The 13,124-nt window shown below is 38.2% G+C and overlaps 2 protein-coding genes across 2 annotated transcripts in view; both read right to left on the bottom strand.

The window, feature by feature from the left end:
• Nucleotides 1-13,124, bottom strand: part of fmr1 (FMRP translational regulator 1) — a 124,861-nt gene that overhangs the window by 12,270 nt on the left and 99,467 nt on the right. The window contains exon 14 of the mRNA XM_037675427.1: nt 10,554-10,630. Within this exon, the coding sequence (XP_037531355.1) occupies nt 10,554-10,630 (77 nt within the window). The remainder of the gene's footprint in view (nt 1-10,553; nt 10,631-13,124) is intronic.
• The window catches only part of mmgt1 (membrane magnesium transporter 1), a 144,615-nt gene that overhangs the window by 62,855 nt on the left and 68,636 nt on the right, over nt 1-13,124 (bottom strand). The gene's annotated exons all lie outside the window — the stretch shown is intronic.

Raw genomic sequence — 13,124 nt, 5'->3', positions numbered from 1 at the left:
AGGGTCAATGCAGCTAGCTATCAGGAGATTTTGGAGCACTTCATGCTTCCATCTGCTGAAAAGCTTTATGGAGATGAAGATTTCATTTTTCAGCACGACCTGGCACCTGCTCACAGTGCCAAAACCACTGGTAAATGGTTTACTGACCATGGTATTACTGTGCTCAATTGGCCTGCCAACTCTCCTGACCTGAACCCCATAGAGAACCTGTGGGATATTGTGAAGAGAAAGTTGAGAGACGCAAGACCCAACACTCTGGATGAGCTTAAGGCCGCTATCGAAGCATCCTGGGCCTCCATAACACCTCAGCAGTGCCACAGGCTGATTGCCTCCATGCCACGCCGCACTGAAGCAGTCATTCATGCAAAAGGATTCCTAACCAAGTATTGAGTGCATAACTGAACATGATTATTTGAAGGTTGGTGTTTTTTGTATTAAAAACACTTGTCTTTCATTGGTGGGATGAAATATGCTAATTTTTTGGGACAGGCATTTTGGGTTTTCATGAGCTATATGCCATAATCATCAGTATTAAAACAATTAAAGACCTGAAATATTTCAGTTGGTGTGCAATGAATCTGAAATATATGAAAGTTTCATTTTTATCATTACATTATGGAAAATAATGACCTTTATCACAATATGCTAATTTTTGACAAGGACCTGTACATATAATGAGACAGTTGCTGTAGATCTGCATGAGCTTGAACCTGGGGTGTGGTACCTACATATCATTGATCAGTTCACCCGTTTCAGTGCTGGTAGTGTCTTAACCACCAAGAGATCTTCTGAAATAGTCAAACGTTTTATCCATGATTGGATCAGTGTGCATGGCCCACCACAAAAGTTGTTCAGTGACGACGGTGGTGAGTTTAATAACGAGAAGTGAGAGACTCTGGGCAGCACGTCTAATCCCCAAAATGTCCCCCGGGCGCTTTCAATAGCTGCCCACTGCACCACCTGGTGGTGGATGGGTTAAATGCAGAGACTAATTTCGCCATTGTATGGAAACATACAGTGCTGACATTGTGATGACATTATTATTATTATTACATGGCCGAAAACTTTAATACTGAAGTTAAAACAACACCTGCTTACAGCCCGTGGAGTAATGGACTGTTAGAGCGCCATAATCAAACTCTGACTGAGATCCTAATGAAAGTTAAAACAAGTACTGGATGTGACTGGAGCACTGCCATGGACTGGGCTCTGATGGCAAAGAACTCTATGCAAAGTGTCCATGGATTTAGCCCACATCAGCTGGTGTTTGGGCAGAATCCCAACCTACCCTCTGTATTAATAGACAAAGCCCCAGCTCTAGAGGGCACCACCAAGAGTGAATGGGTTGCCAAACACATTTCAGCCCTACATGCTGCAAGAAAAGCTTTTACAGAAGCAGAATGTTCAGAAAGGATACGCAGAGCACTAAAGAAACAACTGCGACCTACAGATGAGCGATATGAAACTGGAGACAAAGTCTTTTACAAACAAGTGACCTGTCCAGAATGGAAAGGACCAGGAGTGGTCATTGGTCACGATGGTGCAGTCATTTTTGTTAGACATGGAGGCACCTGTGTCAGAGAGCACCAACTCAGATTAAGGAAAGTTACTCAGGAGCATGAAAAACCTCAGCTTACCTGCAGTGAGGAGAACAATCAAGGACAACATACAGTGGACATCAATGAAGAGGAAGTAGGAGACACTAACGCAGTAAATTCTGAGAATGATCCTTCACCTGCTCCTAAAAATGCAGAGGCTGAGAGACAGCACACTGAGAACACCATCATAAAGACAGGTCAAATTGTGACGTTCAGAAATACAAAAGGTGTCTCACAAAAAGCAAAAGTGTTGGGACGTGCCGGCAAAGCAACTGAGAAATACAAGGACTGGTATAACTTGGAACTGCTTGAGCCTGTAGAAGTGGCTGGCAACAGTGAATCAGCTGATCTGTCACAGTTGGAGGATCTTCATGTCCAGGCAAATGTTCATGAAACGGATACACACGAGGATGTTTTTGTGATTAAGGACATGTCGTTTGATGAAGCAAAGGAAAAGGAAATAAAACGCTAGAAACAGAATCAAGTGTTTGAAGAAATTGAGGACAAAGGACAAAAGTGTGTCTCCACTCGTTGGGTGCACTCTGAAAAAGAGTGAACATGGATTGGCACCAAAAGCAAGGCTTGTTGCACGAGGACTTGAGGAGCTACAAGTTTCTGATCTACAAAAGGACTCACCAACCTGTGCTTCAGAGTCACTGAGACTCCTGGTGGCAGTTATATGTCAAAAACAATGGAACCTTCACTCAATGGACATTAAATCTGCCTTCTTACAAGGAATGGGACTGTCCAGAGACATTTTCATCAAACCTCCCCCAGAGGCCAATAGCACAGGCATGCTTTGGAAACTGAGAAAATGTGTGTATGGATTAGCTGATACCTCACTGTATTGGTGTAACAGGGTAAAAAACATCATGATTGAGGCAGGCGGCATCATGTCTAAGGTCGACCCTGCAGTTTTCTACTGGCTGGATGAGGGCAAGCATGTAACTGGTGTACTTGCTTGTCATGTTGATGATTTTAAATGGGGTGGATCACACATGTTTTCAGAGTCAGTCATACCTCACCTCAGGTCAAAGTTTAATGTCGGTCGTGAAGCGCATAATAGTTTTTCCTATGTGGGTGTGGATCTTGTTGCTGAGGGTAAGAAGGTACACATGCACCAAGACACATACATTCAGCACCTGCAGCCCCTACACCTCTCACCCTAACGAGCAGCAGAGTCAGCTTCGCCCCTCACTGAAAAGGAGAGAGAGCAGCTCAGATCGAAGATAGGCCAACTTCTGTGGGTTGCAAGACAGAGCAGGCCTGATGTCATGTTTGATGCTAGTAATTTAACATCTAGTCTCAAACAGGCTACAGTACAGACCATCAATGAAGCTAACAGAGTTGTGTGTAAACTCAAGACCAAGTCAGTTGAACTGAGTTTTCAACACCTGGGAGAAAACAGTAACTTAAAGATGGTTACATTCACAGATGCATCTTTTGGGAATCTTTCAGATGGGGGCACTCAGGGTGGGCACCTCATTGTTTTAATGGGTGACAATGGGTGGTTCTCTCCCATTTCATGGCAGTCAAAGAGAATTAAGAGAGTTGTTAGAAGCACACTTGCAGGTGAAACACTAGCTATGTCTGAAGGAATTGATAATGCCATTTTTCTTTCCACACTGTTTTCTGAACTCAATGCTGGTAGTACTGCTTGTCCTCCACCAATAGTCTGTGTCTCTGATAATTTCTCTCTTGTTGATGCACTTAAGTCAACTAAGTTTGTTGCAGAGAAAAGACTACGCTTAGAAATCAGTTTGATTAAAGAACTGATTCAAACTATGAAAGTTCATCAAGTGTTGTGGTCTCAAACAAAAGACCAACTCGCAGACTGTTTAACAAAAAGGGAGCATATACAACCTCACTACTTAAGGCTCTTTATGAAGGATGTTGGATTGTTCAATAAATTAATTCACCAGTTGTTTCACACTCTTTCATGTTGAAACTGTTCTAACAAAATCCTTAGTGGCTGTGCTTTACCATCAGTCTTATCCAAGCATTGTTTTTTTTAAATATTATTTTTTTTTAAAGAAAAGTGGGAGATTTGTTACTCCTTTGTTTTGTTTAGTTTGCATGCCAATCCGCTAGGGGGCACTGTCATGCCAGTAGCGCATGGGAATGTGGTTTACACTCTTCTTCTGTGGTGTCAGTGTTGGTGAGCTGTGATGAGCATGGTGGAATAAAGTTCTATTGGATCCAAAAGGAAAAGTTATTTTTATTGACTAACAATAAACACCTAAAAACATTTAATTGTTTGCTTGAAATTATAGTAAAGGTGTGTCTCAGTCTAACGTTTGATTAATAAAAGGACTTCAACGGTCAAATCAGCTGTATTTCAAAAGTATTCACTGCCTCGGTGCTCCGGGAGCACGCAGAGGGAAGATAAAAAGGAAGGAAGAATGCTGCTCGATTCTTCAAAATTTAACAAGAAAAGCCCCTACAACAATTATTTGTTTGCTCAAAATTATAGCAAAGGTGTGTCTCAGCTGAACTTTTACTTAATAAATGCACTTTAATAGTCAAATTAGCTGCATTTGGCCGGGGCGGTGAGCAGGTTTGATGATTCCAAGCAGCGAGCAGAACGAAGGTGGGGGGGACTTGGGCAAGCCGATTATGTCATTAATAGCTGGTGAAAATTTTCAGTCATCTAAGACATGGTAAATTCAAAAAAGTTCAAGACAAAAACAATAAAGTATAAAGTATAATAAATAAAGTACAGTTGTTTTTGTCTAACATTTTGAATTTGTCATTATAGCCACATGTTCCTGTTTTTAGTTTTCTACATTCACCTTATAATCCAGCTGTTTTTTGTTACTTTTTTGACATCTTATTTGTATATAAAAAAATCTGTATGCCTTTTTATAACTGTCTATTGTTGTCGTCCACTGTTGTCATCATTCTTTCTTCCGCCGGGCAAGTATGTTTGGGAGTGTCTCTGCAAACAATTAACTGAAAAGTGGACTTAACTTTGGATAAAACTGCTAAAACTGCTTAAAAAACGACAAAATACTGAAAACTGAGTGGAGAAGGACAGTGAGAAAGGAGGACACAGAGAGAGGAAGGAGGTGAAAGGCAGGCCGTGGAGTTGGCTCCGCCGAGCTGGGGAGCGACGGTGTGGGGCTGCTGTGGAGACCTTCTGCCGGGGTTGTGCCTGCTTTGGAAGGCGGGGGTTTGGGTCTGCGGCCGTTGGGTCTGTGTGCAGCTGGAGGCTGGTCTTCCGTGGAGGTTTCTGCAGGCTCCTGGGGCCTTTTGGTCTGTTCTCCATCTGACGTTGGATTCGGGTGCAGTGGCCGCTGGCTACCACCAAAGGGCAGCTGTGACTTGGGATCGGGCGTCGGCTTTGCTTGGCTGTGTATACATCTCCAGGTCGTGAGTACACTTAAATATGTCAAGTAAATCCAAACGTGGAAAGAAAGAACATTTGGACGAACTAAGTGTAGAAGACATGGAGGACATTAAAAAGTCTTTGAATTTTATGAGTATGGAACTGGCCAAGCTGACATCAAAACAAGAACTATTAATTGGATTGTTTGAGGAAGTAAAACAACTTAAACTTCAAATAAGCGAAAAGGACAATAAAATAATTGAACTTGAAAAAAGAGTTGATGACATGGAAAGAAATGCGAGACAAGAGAATCTGATTATAACTGGTTTTACAGTAAAACCAAAGTCCTTTGCAAAAGCTGTGACGGGTTCTGCAACAACAGAAGACGCTTCACAGCAAGAATTACAAACATTGGAAGACCAAGTTGTGTCATTTCTGCAGGACAAAGACTTTAATATTGAAAGTGAGGATGTGTCAATTTGTTACACCTTGCCTGGACAGGATAAAATCAAACCAACAATAGTTGTCAGATTCGTCAGTAGGAAACTCAGAAATAATGTGATGATGCAGGCAAAAAAACTAAAGGGTACAAAAGTATATATAAATGAACATCTAACAAAAAAGAATGCAACTATTGCACGGGAGGCGAGGTTGTTAAAAAAACAAAAAAGTATAATATCGACATGGACAAGAAATGGACACGTTTGGATAAAAGTACAAGAAGAATCACAACCTAAAATAATAAAGGAAATAAAGGACTTGGAAAAATTCAAATAATCCAATGAAATGGCAACTTTCAAATCATCAAAATTATCTTTAATACATAATTGTTAAAACATTAGTCTGGTGAACGGATGTTTTAACTATGACAGCTTATGCTGACTTAGAACCGAAAATATATAACGTTGTTGATTTGATTGATCCAGGTTTTTATCCGAAAATAGAGGATTGTGATTATTATAGTGAAAAACAATTTAATGATATCAGTTTGACAAAGCCTGGTTTTTCTATAATTCATTTCAATTGTAGGAGTATAAATGCAAATATTTCCAAGATAACAGATTATTTAAAACAATTAAATAGAACATTTACAATAATAGCATTGTCTGAGACGTGGTTAAATGACGAAAATATTATTAATGCCCAAATTGATGGGTACGAATTATATAATATAAATAGAAATAATAAAAGAGGTGGTGGTGTGGCTTTATTCGTCAATAGTGCAATAAAATGTAAATTAAACAGGGAAATGTCAACAACTGATGAGAACTCAATTGAGATGATAACAATAGAAATTTTAAATAAAAATGATAGAAATATCATAATAAGTTGTGTATACCGACCACCTGGATCGAATATTGAGTCATTCACAGATAAAATTATTGAACTATTAGATAAGAGCTGTAACAAAACAATTTTTTTATGTGGTGACTTTAATATTGATTTGGGGAAAAAAACAGATTCTAATAACATCAGTACATTTATTGACTCAATGCAAACTTTAAATCTTTACCCATTAATCTCGAAGCCAACAAGAATCACGACTCATAGTGCAACAATAATTGATAATATTTTTACAAACACAACAAATGGGGATGTGATTGGGGGTATTTTGATGAATGATCTTAGTGATCATTTACCGGTTTTTACAATTTATAGTAAGTATCAAATAAGCACAAAAACATTTCCTAAAAAGAAAAAAATAATAAATACATCCAAGCAAGCTTTGGAAAATTTGAAAAATGATTTAGCTGTACAAAACTGGGATAGTGTCTATGTTGATGATGTAAACAAATCTTATGATGTGTTTATGAATATCTTGGATGCTTTATATAAAAAAAATTGTGTACTAAATAATTACACCAAGAAGAATGTTGTTGACCAGCAGTGGATGACAAATGGACTGAGAAATGCTTGTAGGAAGAAAAACTATTTGTATTTATGTTTCTTGAAATGCAGAACACAAGATGCAGAAGATAAATATAAGAAATATAAAAACAAATTAGTTGGGATTATAAGAAAACATAAGAAAGAATATTATAGTGACTTATTGAATAAAAGTAATGGGGATACCAGGGCAACATGGCGGGTCGTGAATAGTGTTCTACAAAAAAAAATATAGGAAAAACAGGCATTTCACAGAACTTTACAATAAATAATGAGACAATATATGATGAAAATGTAATTGTTAATGGATTTAATCAATACTTTGTGAATGTTGGAACTAGTCTTGCAACAACGATACCAAAGATGAATAATTATGGGAACTATTTAATTGATGATTATCTGGACAGTATGTTCTTGAAGGGAACTGATAAAGATGAAATAATGAATGTAGTCAATAAATTTGTAAACAAAAACTCTAAGGATTGGATGGATATGGACATGACATTCATAAAGAACATAATGGGTCATGTAATTGAACCATTTACACATATATGTAATTTGTCCTTTACAATGGGAGTATTTCCAGACAGAATGAAGGTGGCTAAGGTATTTCCTCTTTTTAAAAATGGTGACAAATGTGTGTTTGATAACTACAGACCGATATCCTTGTTACCACAGTTTTCTAAAATCTTGGAGAAACTATTCAGTAACAGACTGGACCAATTTATTGAAAAACAAAATATTCTAACTAATAATCAATATGGTTTTAGAACAAAAAATTCAACATCTATGGCGCTTATGGACTTTATGGAACAAGTAACTACTGCGGTTGACCGTAAACAATATTGTGTAAGTGTGTTTGTTGACTTGAAAAAGGCATTTGATACTGTTGACCATAATATTCTTTTTGATAAATTATACAAATATGGTATCAGAGGTTTAGCTTTACAATGGGTGTGTAGTTACTTGAAAAACAGGAGACAGTTTGTACAGATGAATGATGTGAAATCGGATCACTGTACTATTACTTGTGGAGTTCCTCAAGGATCCGTACTTGGCCCAAAGTTGTTCATTTTGTATGTAAATGATTTGGTCAAGGTGTCTGGCCTCCTTAAATGCGTTCTTTTTGCTGATGACACAACATTTTTTTGTTCTGGTAAAAATATTGAACAGTTATTGGAGTCAATGATGACGGAGTTTGTTAAAATTCAGAAATGGTTTAGACTAAACAAATTATCTTTAAATTTGGATAAAACAAATTACATGATATTTAGTAATAGAAATAAAACTATTGATGTTCCATTTCAAATTGAAGATTCAATGATTTGTAGAGTTAATGAGGTGAAATTCTTGGGTGTCATCATTGACGATAAACTGTCGTGGAAACAACATATAAATTCTGTTAAAACGAAAATATCCAAATCTATTGCAATTTTTTATAGAGTTAGGTATCTACTAAATGATAAAGCATTGTTTTTGTTGTATAATACAATTGTTGTTCCACACTTGGTTTATTGTGTTAATGTTTGGGGAAAAGCGTGTAAATCAATTACAAAGCCTATTTTTATATTGCAGAAAAGAGTTGTAAGAATTATTACAAGAAAACATTATTATCATCCATCAAGTATTTTATTTAATCAAATGAAACTGTTGAAATTCTATGATTTGGTGGATTACAACATTTTGTCACTTATGTATAGAGCTCATACAAATACACTACCTTCTAATATTCAAATGTGTTTTGTGAAAAGATCAAGCTGTTACAATCTTAAGGGGAAAGATGTTTTTGTTAAACCGCAGTTCAGAACTAGTTTAAAGGGAAGATCTACCTTAATTCAGGGTGTTGGTTTATGGAATGACTTAGAGACAGATATTAAGGAAGCCAAATCAATCTTGGTATTTAAGAAACTGGTAAAAATCAAATTGTTAAAAAAATATACATGAATGTAACACAAAGTTTGTTTTCTCAGTCATCCAGGTATATAACAACAAAAAAGGTTGAATCATGTCATCTGGACTTCGTTTTTTTCGTTCGTTTTTAACAAAAAAATAACAAAAAAAAAAAAAAAAAACGAAGTCCAGATGACATGATTCAACCTTTTTTTGTTTATACATGAATGTAATTCATTGAAAATGTTTGTTAATTGAAAAATTAAGCAAGTTATTTATTTGTTTTTGTTACTTACAGTAAATGTTTGTTTAAATTGTTTATTAGATAAATAAGGAGCAGACTTAATAAGATTTTATCTTCATCTGCTGCCTTTCATTTTATTTTTGTTTTCAAATTACATACATGTAAATTGATATGTATTCTTCTTATTATAAAATGAATAAATAAATAAATAAATAAATAAAATCAAGTCTCTCTTGTAAACGAGTCCACGAGGCTCAATGGGATTAACCTGTCTAAATAAAGGTTGAATGAAATGTAAACACTTGATTCAATAATTATTTCAGAGACATCTAACAAAATTGTCAGGTCTTCTGGACGGATAAAAAAATTCTTTAAATTACTGATAATGCATCGGGATATTTTAGAGCCATCTCATTCAACTAGTCCATTGATTGATTGATTACTTTATTCATCAGACTTGTAGTCCACAGAAGCATGACACACAACACACAAAAAAGAAAAGAAAAAAAGAAAGATTTAAAAAAATAAAATCTTATAAAATATATATATATTTATATATATATATATATATTTATTTTTTTACTTATTAAGTTATTTAACCAGGCAAATCACATTGAGACCACAGATCTTTTTTGCAAGGGAGGCCTGGGCCGTTGTGATAAGCAATGATGATACTCAACTGTATGTTTAAATATTAACTTTACCCAATGAACAGGTGACATTTTAATAACCACCAGCAGTGAACTTAGGGGCTTTTTACTGTTTTCTGATTTAGTGATAGACTCGTAAAAAATAACCTGGCATCATGCAGCCCTCACAACTCAAAACTACACTGTGCCAAGCGAGAGACAAAAAACAAAACAAAATCATTTTAGTCAGTTTTGTCAACCTGTATGTAATTAATAAAACTAAATAATTTACAGGTTCCTTCCTACCTTGGTGTCACAATTTCTACACTGAATAACTTTTGTTCTCCTTTTCTTCACAATCCACTTGGAATAACATCCATCTCCTTCTCACATTGTTTTCCTGTCCCCTATTCCTTCCCTATCACTGATTCTACCATTTTACTTTCCAGAAAACTTGTGTTACTCGGCTTCTTTCTCCCCAGCATGATATTTCTTCTTCAAGATGTTCTTTATAACTCCATCAGCTGGACTTTTCAAATCTTAAGGCAAAATCTCGCCGTGCACAATACAGATGTGCTAGCTAAGATGCTACGCGCGCCGCTTCTCATACATCCCAACAAAACCCCCAAAGAGATGAGCACCTGCTAAGCTAAATGACAGAGGAGGAATGCTGTTTATTAAAAGAAAATTATGCCATCCACCACGCCTTTGACCCCGCCCCCCCACGAAAACAAAAACTCTTCGGATCTGAACGATTCAAGTAAATGACACATTTTAGATTGAAATCAGCAAATTTCATCAAAAAGCGACAAGCTTTCAGGTATGCACCATGCCTCTAACCCCCCCCCCTCCAAAAAAAAAAAACCAACAAAAAACTCTTTGGACCTAGATGATTCATGTAAATGACATATTTTAGTTTGAAAACGTCAAATTTTGCCAAAAAGTGACAAGTTTGCAGGTATGTTTGCATGTGTTACCTGTAAGGTGTCTTCTTGGGGTCTTGTTTTGGGGTCTCTGATATGGCGAGGTCTTGGGTCGCTCCACTGCATGTCTTCTAAATGCAGAGCAAAAAAATAGAAATATTTTGGCCAAATGGAATTACTAATTGCTAAACTTGTCACTGGCATGTGAAAACTCTGAATGAGGTCTTTATTATTAAGTGAAAAGCGAGCTGTTCGACAGTATGTTCACAATAAGATTTTTTCCAAGATAGCGCCGGTGTGTAGGGCTTGCTGTCCCTCACTCTCTGTTTTTCTTCTATTTTAATTATTTTTACAATGTTTTGTGCAGTGTACCGAATCATATTTGCAGTATGATCGTCGGGCACTTTTGGAGCTCCGTACAATTGCTGAAATAACTGCGGAGTTTTTGTGCAGCGGTCAGCACTCTCCTCCACCGGTTCTGTCTGAGATTCCTGCATTCCTTCTACGTGACCTTGACCTTTCTCCCTGGAGAAAACTTTGTGGGAAGCGTGCAAGGGTTTTGGTGAAACTAAGGCACCGTGTGGATTATTCTATCAAGAGTTATGGGGCTCGCTCTGGATCTGATCATTGCCTCTCTGACTCGTGGTGCTTCAGGGACCCTGCTGCTGGCCAGCTACCCGTGCGCTCAGTCCATGTAAACAACTGGAGTTGTTTACCTGCGCGCCACACAAGCCAACCAGGAGGTGCTGTTCTTCAAAATCTGCGGCCGCTGGCGCGCGCTCCACCCACCACGGCTGTGTCTGCACTGGACCCTATCAAGATGTGTTTGATCAATGCAAGATCTGTTTCCAACAAGATTTTTATCCTCAATGACTTTTTTGAAGATGAACAGTTGGATTTTCTCTACGTCACGGAATCTTGGATATCTGATAGTGAGTCCAGCGTCTTGCTGGAATTATTACCTCCAAACTGTCTGTGTTTTAATGCCCCGCGGCCATCAAGCTGGCATGGTGGTGGATTATTAACAGTCTTTAAACCAAACTTTGCCTGTAAAGAGTTGGCCATCCCAGTGTCCCGCTCCAGCTTTGAGCTGAGCGTCTTTGAACTCAGACATTCTCCTCCGGTTCTGTGCGCACTTGTCTACACACCCCCCCCCCCCCCTCGATCCAAGGGCTTCATAAGTGAATTCTCTGACTTTTTGGCTGATATCACACCGAGATACAATCATGTTTTAATTATTGGAGATTTTAATATTCACGTGTGTTGTCAAGAGAAGCCCTTAGTGAAAGACTTTCTAGATTTATTGGACTCTTTTAATTTATCTCAGCAGGTAAACGGTCCCACCCAAGAACACGGTCACACGCTGGACCTCGTTTTAACACACAATGTCTCTGTTTGTAATTTGGAAATCGGCGACAATGCTTTTTCAGATCACATGCCTGTATTGTTTGACTTCACCCCTCCTTGTCTTACTGCTAAGCTGTGCGCTCCGACACGTACCACACGCACCATTAACCATTTCACTGCTCTTCGTTTTATTGAAGCTTTTAACTCTGAGAGGATCGAACAGCTCTTGGTGTCTCTTCCCATTGAGGAGCTACCCTCTCAGTTCAACTCTGTCTGTTTAAATGTTCTGGACAGTGTTGCTCCCGTTAAAACCAGAAAAACAAAACTTAGATCAGAACCTTGGCTTAAAGACATCACTCAAGCCTTTAGACAGCAATGTAGGAGAGCAAAGCGCAGGTGGAGGAAATACCGGCTGCAGGTGTCTTTTCAAATGCTAAGGGAGAGTTGGCGTCGTTATCAGAAAGCAGTTAAAGCTGCTAAATCTAAATTCTTCTCTGATATAATTGTCTCCAACTCCCACAACCCCCGAGTTCTTTTTTCCACCCTGAATGCAGTTCTACACCTCAGTGAACCATCATCTCTGGAAGCCTCAACTGAACTGTGTAAGAACTTCCTCAATTTCTTCTTAGAAAAAGTTGTGAACAACCGGGCACTCATTTCTCCACCAGCTCACAATCCTTCCATCCCATCTCAATGTGCAGCTATATTTGACCACTTTGAGCCAATCTCTTTTGTCTTCCCTGGAGCAGGTAATGTGCAGCATGAAGCCATCTGGTTCCCCTTTTGATGTGGTCCCCCTTGACTACTAAAGGAGGTTTTTCCTACTCTGTGTCCTTCTATTCTTGCTATTGTGAATAGCAATTTATCCTCAGGTGTGGTGCCAAAAACTTTTAAACATGTTGCTGTCCAGTCTCTCCTGAAAAAAACCCAATCTCAACCTCTCAGTCATGTCCAACTTCCGGCCTGTCTCCAGACTCCCATTCACCTCTAAACTACTGGAAAAAATAGTTGAGTCTCAGTTGAAGTGCTTCTTGGTGGGTCACTATCCTAGAGTTATTCCACTCTGGCTTCAAATCTCTCCACAGCACTGAAACTGCTCTACTGAAAGTTTTTAACGAAATTTTCCTAGCCACTGATGCAGGTGATTCTGTGCTGCTTGTCCTATTGGACCTTGCATCTGCTTTCGACACCATCGACCATGGGATCCTCATTTCTAGACTAGAGCAGTGGGTGGGCATCACAGGGTCACTACCTCTCTGACAGAACCTTTTGTGTCAG

This window comes from Nematolebias whitei, chromosome 4 (assembly GCF_014905685.2).
Source record: "Nematolebias whitei isolate Nwh7 chromosome 4, NemWhi1, whole genome shotgun sequence".
NCBI lineage: Eukaryota > Metazoa > Chordata > Actinopteri > Cyprinodontiformes > Rivulidae > Nematolebias > Nematolebias whitei.
Note: the sequence above shows the minus strand (reverse complement) of the source record. Positions and strands in the feature narration are given on the sequence as shown.